The sequence below is a fragment of the Dryobates pubescens genome, chromosome 5, assembly GCF_014839835.1.
Source record: "Dryobates pubescens isolate bDryPub1 chromosome 5, bDryPub1.pri, whole genome shotgun sequence".
Classification (NCBI taxonomy): Eukaryota; Metazoa; Chordata; class Aves; order Piciformes; family Picidae; genus Dryobates; species Dryobates pubescens.
This window is the reverse complement of record NC_071616.1, coordinates 19,273,246-19,287,962: the sequence shown is the minus strand read 5'-3', so window position 1 is coordinate 19,287,962 and position 14,717 is coordinate 19,273,246. Positions and strand designations below refer to the sequence as shown.

Genomic DNA, 14,717 nt, shown 5'->3' with positions numbered 1-14,717 from the left:
TGTGTTCTACACCATTTGAAACTGTACACATCACCCCCTACTGTTGATCCACCTTTGGGTTGAGGGCTTCAAAAACATCCATAATGAGAAGAGCTGCTTGCACAAGCATTCCCAAGCTGGTATTCTTAATCTTTCCTTCTAAATACAGCCTTTTGCACCTACTTTTACTTGATTAGACCTTGTTGATTTCTCCCATTGTAAGAAAAAAAATAGTATTGGAGAAAGTCTTCCACTTATACACTTTCTCAAGTGAGGTCACCTATAAATAAGGTGGAACTTAGGCTACTAAGTCCTGTCTGCGACTTCCCCAGCCTGCCCACAGCATCACAATGGTCTGTTGTCATCAGGAGGGTGGGATTCTATATGGGCTTTTTATCTATTTGCATACAATTTATTATTTCATTTAAGGCTGTTTCAGTTTTATTTTTCAAACCATTAAGTCGCTCTCCCTTATTTCCTTTCTCTTCCCCTTTGGAAAGGGAGGGGAGTTAATAGAGAGCATGTCATTAATTTAGTGGCCAGCTCAGCCCTGACCCTTGCCAACTAGGTAACAATGTTCTTGGAAGTCTGGATTTACTGTTGCTGGCAGGGGCAGGAAGGTAGGATGGTTGTTTTGGGTTTTTTTTTTGTCTTTTTAATGACAGTTGCTTGCTTCAAGGAAGTATTTTGGGAAGTCCCTCTCACGTTTTTAAAAGCCTGTAATTGGCTGCAGCAAGGGATTCTTCATTTTTGAAAAACAGTTACACTGGCATTCTGAAACTTTGCTTACAGCTGCCTCTAAATTCTCAGGACTACTGTTTTGAAGTAGAGCTGATGAGTATATGCAGTGGTAATAAGTCTATCCTTGCGTATCACTTGCACTTTACATGTACATGGTTTTACAAAAACAAACACTCGCTTTCATAATTACAGTATTTAAAATAACTGCCAGTTGAATGCACCCATCTTCATGTCTAGTGAAGCCTTTCCATGCCTCCAATGGTGATTGCCAATCATTTTTCAGAAGTGTGTGCAGGACAGACTCATGTCACCGAGTAGCAACAATTCTGAAGTTTTTCTGCATTCAGCACAAGGAAGGTAAACAAGATTAGCACATTATGAAAAACTGACACTGCAGGAAACAGTATTAAACATATCCCTTAAATATGTTAAACTCATGCTATACATATGGAATAATAATTCAGCTGACAATAGTCTCTGGAGAAAATTAAAAAGAACTTTCTGTAGCTATGTGTAATCTTTAGCTTTCTTAAGAAAGACACCTGCAAGCAGGAGGGAAGCAGGAAAAAGGAAGTCACTTTCAAGTTTCCCTTCAAGGGAAGAACCAATACTATGTGGCTGGAAGATCTAGAAAAACCTCAATACCTAGAAACAGCAGATGAGGATTGGTGGTTTAAAGCTCAATCTTAAGCAACTTCTTAAGTGAAGAAATCCATAACAAATGATGCAGTTGAAGCTGTAGTCCCAGTATCTGCTAGGAAAAATTCTCCCTCTTCACCTCTATCTTTCTTAGGCATCCAGGGATTTCCCAAGAAGAGATTCAAGTACTCCACTGCACCTTATCTCCAGATTGCTGGTCCCCTATTGCACTTTACTGATAACCCTCCCATGCAATGAGATACCCAAAGTAGTAATGGACATTTTTAAGACTGACAAAGGTGGTATTACCAACAGGATCATAACTGCATTAAGGTGAAAAAAAATATTGACCAAAGAAGTCCAGTTAAGTTTTCTTTTACGTCTCTTGTATCTGCTCACCAAAAATGAAGACCAGAAATTCAGAGAGGCAGAACAAGCGTGTGCTGGCAAGACAAAAGCACCATCACTGTCCTCAGAAAACTCAAAACTAAACTGTTGAAATTATACTTCCAAAACCTTTGTTACTACAGATGAGTCTTTAAACAAACCACATCTAAGGCATGTTCTACCCACAAACTAAGCCAAACAACTTTAGGATCAGAAACACAGTGAAGAGTGAAGGAACGCCAGGAAATACATAGAAAGTAAGAGCATGTATGATAAATTTCACTGTATTATTTTTACTACAGGGTTTGTTTTTTTCCCCCTGTACAGAAGTACTCTTTTTCTGTAACAATTGGATATGCACTAATAAGGACTTTTGTATTAGGCTGTAAAGATTTTAATTATTCAGTTTATTGCATGGCAAATTTCCTGGCTTCTTTCCCCATTAACAAGGTTGAGTGCATCACTGATGTTTGATTATTAGGTTTTCCCATGTTTAACCCATTTGTCATTTAGGCTCATTCCCCCTTACCAACCAATACATTTAATCCAGGTCCCTTCTATAGTCAATTCATTTGTATTTCAACTCAGTATTTTTTTCCTCTAGGAAAAAGCACTTCAAGTCCTTTAGCTTATGAGTCATACTACCAAACTTTTTAGTAATCTGGTCAGTTTAGGTCTCTCTTATATTCAAAAATCTTTCAAATTTCTATTTTAGATTTCTTTTTGTCAGAAAGGACAGCTCAATTCCTTTGGTCTTTATAGTGTGGCTATGATGAGCTGGAAAAATACCAAGGTGAGTAATTACCCACACTCTTCTTGTGGTCAGATGGGCTTATTTAAGGCTACAGCCTTTCAGGGCTGAATGACCCAAATTCTAGTGCTTGTTATTGTTTACAGAAATACTCCAGCTTAACATTCTCAGCCTGTTAGCTTCTGCAGTACTGTTGCCTCGCAATCATTTCCCCATCCTGTATCTGTCTCTCAGTACTGAGTTTCATGAGTATTTCTACACCCTCTTCTTCCACTCTTCCCCAATTTATAAAGACCATTTTGAATTCTTGTCCTGCCCTTGCACAGCTTAGGGTCATCTGCAAAATTAATAAAGCTTTACATGTCTGTCTTTGAATAAATAGTGATTCTAGATCTTCTGAAAACAGAGTACAAGAAAAGGTTTATCACCAAGTTCATTTCCCATACCTGTGAGATGAAACCACAATAAACATTGCTTAAGTTATACACTATACAATGAGCAAGTAAACTGTGAAAAATAATTTATTATACTGATTTTTAACAGTCAATAACCTTAATTTCATGTTCAGAGAGAAAAGATTACAAACATGTCTCAAACAGACAAGTATTTTGTAGCTGTTCTTTTAACAGTCTCAGTTAATACCATCACTGCAGACCAATACAAGTTCCAAGTGGTAACTTACATGGTACAAGCAATACAACAAGGAGCCATCTTCTCTTTCCACCTCAAACAGGGCACAACAACTCTTGTCTCCCACAAAAAGCATCCACCAGGTGAATACAGGCACCAGGTGCTGTACCGAGACAGCTAAGATATCACCACCAGTACTCCAGCAGCACCTGTAATTCTGGTCCCAGACACTTCTTGTTGCATACTCAAAGTACTTCGTATTACCTCTGACATTTGTATTTTTTCATTGAAATGAACATTAATGCTTCTCTGACTGGATCCTCTAACATCTTCTTTTCCTCTTGGGGACAGATACTTCTGAAAGGAAATAAAGAGATTTTTCTGACAAGCTTTTCAATATATCTTCCCTCATAGAAATCATTAAAGTAGAATTAATTCTGCCCAGCAAAGAAGTAAATTAGATGAGCTCTTGAGACCCCCTCCCAAACCCTTCCCCCCTGGTTTTAAATATGAATTTCTAGAATTCTAGCACACTATTGGTCAAAATATCAATTAAAATTCCATTGATGGAGAAAATACTGTACTTCAGAACTTTATCTTGAGAGCTTTCTGGTCCTCATGAACTTGTGAATTCCACAAGTCAAATACTCACTAAATCCACATGACAGTTTAGGCTGTACACAAAGTACCTGAAGAGACTGCTTATGGGTATTTTTAATACTTCAGAATTCACTGGCACATTCTGAGAAATGGAGAATGTTCTTGATTTAAAAATAAACTTCTTCCCCATAACAACTAGAAGGAAAAGTAAGCTAAGTAAATAAATGCACCATTGTGCCTTGAATCTGACCCTTTAAAATTGAATGAATTTACATTCTCTACAACTAAGGTGATCACCAAAGGATGTAGTCTCACTGCAAATATAAGCACGCTACCTCACTGCAAATGTATTTTAATAGTTATGCTCGCTTGTATGAAATATCCTTCTATTACACACAATTTTGGATAGTAAATTGACTCCAAAAGATATAATCCTCACACTCATATGTCATTAAAGCTTTCCAGAAGTTGTATTTAACCCTTTTCTCCCCCTTAAACAATCTAATTAAATCCTACTCATTCAAGTTAAGAACCAGTACCTCTAGTCTATCAAGTCTGCCTCATGCTACACAAGTAAGACCCAGCAGTCTCAGAATAGACAGAGAACAGTCAGTAGAAGTCACACCTTTGGCTGGCCAGCTGCTCTCCCAGAAGTACTATCCATGTTTGAGACATGGCAACAAAAAAGTACCCTGGGCTCTTCCTGCAGCACAACAGAATAAAGTATCTCAAGATAAAAAGGATGCATCTTTTTCTTTGTACAGTGTGTGTTCCATGATGCTCATGCTCTCCTCAAGCAATACTGAGAGCAGACCCTGCAGCTTCTGAGCTGTGGAGCAACTCAAGATCCTCTAACATCTCTATTTGTACTACATACACCTGATGCTTCTGCAGAGCAGCTCCACCACCAGCTTTAAGAAACCTTACAATAGATTTCAAATAAAAAATACATTTCCAGTAATATAAGTAACAGCAAAGTCACTCCCTCTGCTGCTGCAGTTCCCAGAATCCTACCCCAACTGTCAGAGAACTTCCAATACTGCAGAGGACACTCTGACTGCACATCTGCACTGGAACTCAATCTCTGAAGCTTGCGCAGCTGAAACTAAGGCTTGAAGGCACCGAAGGCTATTCTGACCTCAAGTGGTGCAGGTTATGTTAAGGTCCCAGAGCTACTAGAACAGCTATCTTCTCTGCACAGGAGAATGATCCCCCCCAGAAAAAAAAAACAAACCCAAATCATTTTTCCCTACACTCTAACTCTTCAAGTCAGATTTGTATTATAGAAGTCTCCTTTTAACTGAAGCAATTTTAAGTCTGAACACACTATAATGAAATCTGTGTAGAAAAACATGACTCAGGGGATTGTGCAGCAAAATCTCAAATCAAAGCTTCAATTTTCATGCAATAATCTAGCTTTTTCAAGGCAGCAACACAGGGTCCAAAATATCAACTTTAGTTTCATAAAACTGCAGCACAGTAGAAAGCTATTAAAGAGTAGATCACCCGTTCATTGGAATTTCAGTCACTATACCTTCTTCATCTGAGTTTTCCTCTGTGATCACAGGCATTCCAATATGATGAGTAACAGCTTCCTTTGCCATTTGCATTTCACCTGCTGATAGGTTTTCAGAAAAAAATGTCACTTTTAAAAATTATTTTCATTGCTTCTGTATTTCAGGTCCAGCAGTTTAGGTTGTTCACTTGCTGCTTTCTTGACTTTCTAAAGGGTGTACAGAAACACCTACCTTTCACAATACTTTCATATGGCTCATTTAAACTTTGAATAACACTACAAGTTTAAAGCACATTAAATCACCAACTCAGTCCAGAGATGCTCTTATTCTCTATTCTTTTATTCAGAAATGTCCCTATTCCTTTTAAACATTCCATCTGCTGTTTCAAAGTGAAGCAAAGCCAACACAGCCTAATGCTCAACTCTGAAGACAGATGAATTTTCTCAGTAACTTTTTTCTAGCAGAAGCTAAGCAAGTCAGAATGTAAAGAGTTTAGAACTTCAAAATGAAGCTCATTTGAAATTATTTTGCTGTTCAATCTCCTTTAAACTTTAGTAAATAGTGAATACATGGGGAAAAAAAAGTCACAGCAATGATCAATTTAGATGCTGAATACCAGAAAGATGATTTCCTTAAGAAAATTAATTTTCCACATTTTCCGAAATAGAAGAAAAAGATCTAAAGAAAGTCTTGGAAAACAATGAAAAGATGCATAAGCAGGGATGTGCAAATACCAAGAAAGTAAAAGTGCACCAATTTGGATTACATAAAAGCTATGGCAGTAAAATAACTAAATAAATCAATGGTCAGTTCAGGTATGCCAAAGGCATATCAATACCAGATAGGATCTCTCCAACAGAAACCTGAAATAGTTGATTTCCTTCTCCTTCCTCACCTTCTCTTTTCATCTAAAAAGGTAACCTCACACCAGGTCTTATCTCACATTGAAATGAGTCTGTCCTCAAGTTCCAAGGCTTGATTTTTTTCAGATTATATTAACATGAATATTGACACCATACAAGAAGAATCTGTATAAATGGCTAATCCTCTAGAGTTGTTGGTCTCGGCATCATACCCTCAACAGATTTCACAAATAAATGAAATACCTTTAATCTCCAAAGAATCTCTTCTTCTTGCTGGTTGTGGTCTCCTGTTCCTTCTACTTTTGTTTGGAGATTTCCCATAATTTGATCCTGATTCACAGGATTCCAATTTTACTTGACGATGTCTTCTGGATTTAGAAGCCTAGAACCCAAACATACATACAAGTGAGACAAAAAAAGCTAAACTTCTACAGATAAAGATTTGTGAATGTCAACCTGTACTTCACAAGTGAGGAAGGACCAAAGCATTAACTTCCATGTCAGGGTGGGAAACAGATGGATGGGGAGGGAGGATTCCCCCTAGTTACTACTCGTCAGTTTTACCTGTACAACATGCCTTTCTGTGATTTAATGGCAATATCAATTAACATTCTGGTAATGAAACACTAATTTATTTCAAAACCATTCTCTGTATCAACCTACACCACACTGTGCACCACTGTGTGCAAGAGAAAATAACTCTTCTGTAAACTGCTGCACAGTAAAATCTCCTTACCATCATACTTTGCCTAAGTGCCTAGAAAACATTATCACAAGTCATGATTGTTGTACACTCCAGAGCTTCATTTAATTTAATAATGCATTTTTCAGTAAGATTTTAATAAACAAGTTGCAATGCTTCTCATAGATATGCTATAAAACCACTTCAAAATTAGCAGTTTCTGAAGGAATGTTTCCAAGAACTTACAACTGCAATTAAACCCCCAAGTTCAATTTTCTCAAGCATCTCCAGAGATTCGAATCTCAGTTTCAAGGAATTTCAACAATTAATCTCACAAGTATTTTTGTTCCAGCTATTTAAAATTCCACCTACTTAAACAGAGCACAGACATTAAAAGGTATCTTGTAAATTAAGATCCCCCAGGCACAGACCATACCTGCACTGTTTCCATAAATCTAACAAGAATAGTAAGAGCTTTGGGTTTCCCTAATTTGTTAGAAAGACTGAAACATTTAAAGGTTGAATTACAGAGTGCAATTTTAACACCTTCCTTTCTGACCCAGTATTTACATTAAACTGATACTTAAAACTGTTCTTTAAAAATAAATACATCTCTATCATCAAATTTGACACCTACCTCAACAACCGCAGAGTAAGACTTGTATTTGATTCTAGCCAATGCATTTGCTCTTTCAGAGCCCTGCAGAAACAAGAGATCAGTCAGAGAGAGCTTTTTCATATTCGATTGCATGCTCTATTATATTTCAGTATTGAAATGAAGCATCTCATCAGACCATCACTTGAACAGTATCTCACTACAGCTATAAATCTATAATTAGTTCTTTATAATTAGAATGCTGCTGAACTGTTACTTTCTGTAAAGTTCAAATTTCATTAAAAAGGCAGAGCACCATTTTGGTTGCCTTCACTGTGATAAAGCCCAGAAGAAGATAAATCAAATCTGGAACTTCATATTCTAATCAAAATCAAAGCTGGAATAAGCAGGTAAGTACAACATGAGATAATTTTGTAGCTGAAAAAGCCCAGAAGGAACCATAAAGGAGTTTAGCCAAAATACGTCTCCTTTTCCTCCTTACATGAAAGGGACCTTTTACTAGAAGCACCTAAATGCTACGACAGCACTGAATGCTCAGAGCTTAACAGAAAATAATGCCATTTAAAAACAAAACCACAAGAAAAACCATCTAGCCCCACTAGTCTTGAACGAACTTTGATACTATCAAGCCCTGACATACATTTCTTAGCCTGTAATCTGAAGTAAAAAAAAAGATTTGACCTGTGCAATGTAGCAAACTACTTCATTTGTCTTACCTCTGATTCTACCAAAGTTTCTTCTTCCTTTTTGTTTGTTGTTTCACCAATTTCTTTAGTGTTTAGAAATAGTTTCTGGGGGGGGGAGGAAAAATTGTTTGTCATATACGAGACAGTTAAAACCCAATACCGTGAAGAACGAAACAAATGTTTATACACATGCTGATTTTCTTCATCCATCTTACCATATAGCCTTTCCTTGATCCACGAGTGTTACAGAAGCATTTCATATGGTCATTCTAATACTGCCTATAAGTCACATCTTCCAGGGCTTAGTTCTCAGAATTCATTTATGTTATCATAGAGGCTCTACCACATGTCCATGTCCTTCCCCCACACACCATAGCTCTGACAGGGGTTTTACTCATTCAGTGACTTCAGTGTTAGAGTTCCTACTGCTGAAGTCTGATATTTACGTTCAGAGGTAATTACATTAAAAAAGACAGTTATTGCATGTTCACACAACCTGTTAAATTGACCACAGTGGTTGATACTACCTACCATTCTGTTCTGCTGCCATTCCTGATGTTCCAATGTTATGTCTTTAAGATTAACTACAAATTCATCTTTTATCAAGCTAAGCGCCTTGTCTGGCTGGGATTTGTCAGCTGAAATGACACACTTCATTTTCTGATAGTGGTCATGAATATTCATTAGTTCCTAAAATAAAATAAAAAAAAAAACAACACACTTTTTCAGAATTAAAAAAAATAAAAATCCAGCAGCAAAGCAGTACTAGTCCTCAATGAACAAACTCGGGGTTATACAGACCATTCCAAGGAGACCACGGAACTAGCAGGAGTGTTAGAAACAGATTCTGTTTAGATGAACACAGTGTCAGGGAGTCTAGCAATACTGCTACCCAGTACTGTCCCATCAGTCCCCCACAAAGGCAAAAGAAGTGAATCGTGCATTACTTAAACTAAGAAGGAAGTCTCAAATGATATCCAGGATCAGCGTTCAGATACTGTGGTTTGTTTTCATCTCTTCAGGGAAAGCATTTAACTTCATACTTTTGAAGGAAGAAGGTATTCTCACCATGCCATTGCACAGATCACCAGATTTTGTACTATAGTCAACCTTACTGATACCTGCTAGCAGCAACTGGGAAAACCTATCTGTCACAGATTCACAATAAGCAATACAAGAACCTATGAGCATGTAGCAATAGGATGAGATGCAATGGTTTTAAACTACAGGAGGGTAGATTTAGGTTGGACATTAGGAGGAAGCTCTCTACAATGAAGGTAGTGAAATAGTGGAACAGGTTGCCCAGAGAGGTGGTGGAGGCCCCATCCCTGAAGACATTCAAGGTCAAACTTGATGGGGCCCTCAGCAACCGGAGCTAAAGATGTCCCTGCTCACTGTGGGGGCCTGGACAAGATGACCTTTGAGGGTCTCTTCCAACCTGATGCATTCTATGATTCTATACCCAGCTTTCACAACTCCATTTTTCAATAAAATGTATTATATATTAAACAAAAGCAAGTTTTAAAAGGAAAAATAAAAGTTAGAAATAAGTACATTCATATTACCTGAGTATCAAGCTTCCAGCTGCAACCTCCAGACATACCAAAATAAACAAGCTTCCCTTCACCCACCATTTTCTATTTTTTTCGTGCCTAAGCGACAATTCTGCTTTTACATCTTATTGAAGGCAAACCACAAAACATTAAGGCATATTTCAGTATTTAAAAAGAGGCCACAATTCTTCCAAAATAAATGCCATGTTTCCCAGTGTTCAGTAAAATTGGTAGCACAGAGGATTACCTTAGTGCATTCCGTAAGAAGACTTACCAAGGACGAGACTGCTAAATCAGACAAGTTGCAGCCCTTGGACAACAGAAGAAGAAAAACTAAACAAAACCCCAGTGATTAATCTGTATCTTAAAAATCACTATACCTCCAATACATCATTGGTGATGAGGCTGTTCACTCTGTTACTTGGGTCCTTAAATTCTTCTTTAAATTCCTTTTCCTGAATTTTCTTCTTAGTTCGGTAGTTCAGCTAAAGCAAGAGACAATACTTTGTAACCTAAAAGCAAACTTAAGCTGGCATCTTCCCCGTGAAAATTCTTACTGCATATCCAAACAAGAAGAAATGCTGAAAACTCACAATGATAAACCCATTTCATAAGAAATAGCATACTACTTGACTGTCAAGAGCTCAAAAATTATCCCCTAGTCAAGAATTTATTCACTATCCAGACTGAAGAGTTTAACATTCCTAAAAATTTTAAGACATCTCAAACCTAGTAAGAACATTAGATACTGAGAATATTTTCAGATGAGAAGCATGCTACATGTATAGCTTGGAGGATGTTTGCATTACATATGCAACTACATAAAGCATTTCAACACAGCCTCAAAGCTGAACTAAGTACATGAGTGCTGCTGAACTGTCAGTCATATTTTACTAAAAATGACAAGTCACCAATATTGTAACTTACCAGCTTTGGCATTGCTGTGAAATGGAATGCTCTGGCAAGTCGCAGCCTCCTAAAGATGTACACTGCATCATAATGCTGGGAGTCTATCAGATCTTGTTGAAATCTCTGGATTTCAGGCCAATCCTTGAGTGCAATTCTGATCTGCAACAAACCAGCTGTATATTGTCATATTTGCATATTTCAACACATAAAAATGAATTCAGCCTAATATTGTGATCATGCTATACGACATGCTGTACTTGTATATTGAGGGTGTAACATGCCACGTGATCAGAGAACTACAGAAAAGATCCTACTATAACGTTTGTCACTGCTGTCAACATTTTATGCAGATAAGATTATACTGTTGTGTTAAATATTCTCACTGCAGTTGCTTTTTTTGACAGTGACATGGAACACAAGCCTTCTGACTTTTAAAAACTTAACTCTTCACATTATGAGATGCTTGAAACAACACAGACCCAGAAGACTCACTCATTAGATGAGGAAATAATACTCATATCACAATGTGCTCTCAGTCAAATGCTCATAGAAGTATCTCTATCATCTTGCTTTCCTTTTTCTCCCATGTCCTCTGCTCACTTCATTTTCTCTCTACCCTTCTCAAAGTCAGGTTGGCCAGAACTCTGAACAAGCTCATCTAGTTAAAGATGTTCCTGCTCACTGTATGGGGTTGGACTTATATGACCACTAAAGACTCTATACTTAAATTGCCTTATTTGACAATCCCTGAAGTTTCTAACAATCACACAGTATCACAGTATCACAGTAACTAAGGTTGGAAGAGACCCCAAGGATCATCAAGTCCAACCTGTTCCAACAGACCTCACAACTAGATCATAGCACCAAGCGCCACGTCCAATCTCCCCTTGAACACCTCCAGGGACGGCGACTCCACCACCTCCCTGGGCAGCCCATTCCAATGACGAATGACTCGCTCAGTGAAGAACTTTTTCCTCACCTCGAGTCTAAACCTCCCCTGACACAACTTGAGACTGTGTCCCCTTGTTCTGGTGCTGGTTGCCTGGGAGAAGAGACCAACCCCCACCTGGCTACAACCACCCTTCAGGTAGTTGTAGAGGGCAATGAGGTCGCCTCTGATCCTTCTCTTCTCCAGGCTAAACAATCCCAGCTCCCTCAGCCTCTCCTCATAGGGCTTGTGCTCAAGGCCTCTCACCAGCCTTGTTGCCCTTCTCTGGACACGTTCAAGTGTCTCGATGTCCTTCCTAAACTGAGGGGCCCAGAACTGGACACAGTACTCAAGGTGTGGCCTAACCAATGCAGAGTACAGGGGCACAATTGCTATGTAGCAGTGATTTTCAAATTCCCTAAATTAATCCCCATTAAAGATACTGACTTTGAAGTTAAGATATGAGAAAGCTCTTCTCTGAGAGAGTCATTTGACATTGGAATGGGCTGCCCAGGAAGGTGGTGGAGTCACCGTCCCTGGAGGCATTCAAGAAGAGATTGGACGTGGCACTTGGTGCCATGGTTTAGTCATGAGGTCTGTGGTGACAGGTTGGACTTGATGGTCTTTGAAGCCTCTTCCTACCTTGGTGATTCTGTGTGAGATGGAACAGCATCATTGTAGAATACTTGAATTTCAGTCTTTTATTTGGAAGAATTTGGACTCGATTGTGCAAAATAGAGTAATACCATGTATCTTACACCTGGTACATCCCAATAATAAAACCTCAAAAACCATTACCTTTTGCTTGGGCTGGCAAAGCTGTGTATTGTAGAGTCCATACAAAAGGTACAGAGCACCAACTCGAATCTGGAAAGCATATGGGGGCAGGAAGTACTGCTGTGCCAGTTCTAAAGTCTTCTTTGTGAGCTTATTCCTCTCCAAAGCTCTTATTCTACCACTACAGGAAACAGAAACGAAGCATGTTAAAACAAGAAACTACAATAGTGCTGGCTTCAGAAAATCTGTAATGCAGAGACAAATTTTAGGTATTTTAAAACATATAACCGTAAGGCTCAAGTTCTAGGAAGTCTTCAAAGACAGCCAGACATTAAGCTCTCACAAAACAGTGCATGTAATTAGCTCTACTAAATTAGATGTAAAGTAAACAAATAAATATCCTACAATCACAGTTTTAATCTCATCTCATGAGCACTGCATCAAAGTTGCTGAAGCATCACTGGTCAAATCATATGCTATTAAGGCACAAAATACACTGAACTAGTTTCCAGTGTTATACAGGGACCGATGCTTCACTGCCAGCTACCTGCGCACCAGCCAGGCAAACCTTTCCCAAAAGCTACGCCTGAAGAGAAAGAGGGCTCACAACATCCCCTTTAAAGGTCCTCCGCACTACCAAGGCAGTACCACTAGCAGCGGAGAGCTGTGGGCTTTGGGAGGAGGAAGACGGGGGCTCCCCGAGACGAGGGCACACGCAAAGGGGCGCGAAAGCACGGCCGGACCCGCTGCCTTTCGAGCTGGTGCCCCTGAGGGCGGCTCGCAGCGAACAGGCCGCTGAGAAGTCGGCCCAGCCCCAGCGGCGGCCCGGCCGGAGCACCTGACTCACTAGAAGATGGTGTGGAAGCGGCGCTCCCGCCACAGCTCGGCGAAGCGCTCGAAGCGGACGGTGTCGGCCTCCTGGAAGGCGCCAAGCAGCTCCTCACAATCCTCTTGCAACCCCGGGACCGAGCTCATCCTGCTACGACTCCGCACTGTACACAGACTGCCTCACAAAATCCGCGGAGCGTCTGCGCACCCTCCCCGCGCATGCGCTGGCCGTTGCCGGCAGGCGCCGTTGGGTGCTCCGCCGCGAGAGAGCAGGGCTACCCTGACTTCGCAAGCAGGGATCGGGACTCGTTGCTCGTCGTGGCAGGGCGAGGTCCTGTTGGTGACCGAAGATCGTTCTGTCGGCGCCGGGGGCCGTTGCTCCCCACCTCCCATTCCCCACGCCGTGCAGGACGAGTCTGATCCCCGTCGGCCAGAGCGCCCCTTAGCCAGCCCCGCAGTGGGGCACTCGGGGAGCAGCCCGTTGCAGGGGTAGAGGGATTTGGGGCGGGAAGGAGCGACCGGGGAGTTCGGCCAAGTAGCCGCCGTGCCATAACCCTACGGAGCCTGGAAAAGCCGGTGGAGCTTCGGCGTTCCCTGTTCCTGTCCCTGCAGAAGCCCCCAGGAGGCCCGGGAACGGCGGGGTCTTCTGAGGGAAAAGGGGCTCGGGAGCGCCGCGCTGCGCCCGTGCTTCGCGGCCGTGCAGACGTGACGCGCTGCCACGCTCCCGGCCAGACGTGCCCCGCGAAAGGCTTCTGCCGGCGTCGTCGCGCTGACCCCGCTGGCGAGGGTCGGCTCGGCGGCTGCCCCTCACCCAGAGCAGGGCCGGACGGAGGGGCTTGGCGGCTAAGGGAAACCCTGTTTCCACCTGAGCGAGCGCGGCGCGCAGGGGATCAGCCGGCGGCCGCCCCCTGTGAGCTCAGGGACGGCGTGCCGCCCGCTACCCACATGCACGGACACACGTAGGCGGCCCGGGCGAAGCCAGGCGGGCGGGGAGGGGGCCGCGGCTGCAGAGCCGCACGTAGAAGGTGGGTGGGCGCGGCCTCGCCGGCGGCGGGGAACCGGGTGGCGGGCGCTCAACTGCCCCGCGTACGTCGGGGCGAGCAGCTGCCGAGGCGGCGAGGGGAGAGGAGCGCTGGCGCCGGACAGCCCCGTGCCCCGAGTGAGTACGGACCTGCGGCACCGGGGGTGGCAGGTGAACAGCAAGCACTGGCTCGGGACTGCAGTAAGGTATTTTTGGGGGGTAGTCAGGTTTAGCGCTGTCTGCACCGGGAAGCCCTGTAGCCCTCTGGCAGCTCCCTCGGGAGTTTAGGGAACGGAGTTCTGTTTTCAGGGCTGTTGCCTCAGGAATTGTCTCCGCTGTCAGGGCTTTGCCGGGGCCGGGCTGCGGGCAGCCTGCGGTCTTGTGGGAACGGGGCTCGGCAGCAGCAGCACCTGCGCTGGAGACCGGGACCCCAGGCGCCTGAAAGCTTCTGCATCCCTAGGGGGAGAGGGGTTGGGAACTCGGCTTGTGTGAGATCGCCCCTGCTCTGAGGAAACCTTAATGGATGGGAAACGGCGCGTAGGAAAAGTAGGGAATAAGCATGGGATGGTGCGTTGCGTGCTGCCTTAGGGACATTTAAACCTGCAGGTGT

The 14,717-nt window shown here is 42.1% G+C and overlaps 1 protein-coding gene across 1 annotated transcript; it reads right to left on the bottom strand.

Moving 5' to 3' along the window:
• Nucleotides 1–3,023: 3,023 nt before the first annotated feature.
• SNAPC1 (small nuclear RNA activating complex polypeptide 1) lies at nucleotides 3,024–13,273 on the bottom strand. The gene is made up of 10 exons (XM_054161725.1): nucleotides 13,106–13,273; nucleotides 12,280–12,439; nucleotides 10,572–10,712; nucleotides 10,025–10,129; nucleotides 8,623–8,781; nucleotides 8,122–8,196; nucleotides 7,427–7,489; nucleotides 6,351–6,489; nucleotides 5,262–5,342; nucleotides 3,024–3,484 (listed from the first exon to the last, which is right to left on the bottom strand). Exons 1-10 carry the CDS (start codon nucleotides 13,231–13,233, stop codon nucleotides 3,450–3,452), a joined length of 1,086 nt encoding a protein of 361 aa, XP_054017700.1. The 5' UTR covers nucleotides 13,234–13,273; the 3' UTR covers nucleotides 3,024–3,449.
• Nucleotides 13,274–14,717: the final 1,444 nt, after the last annotated feature.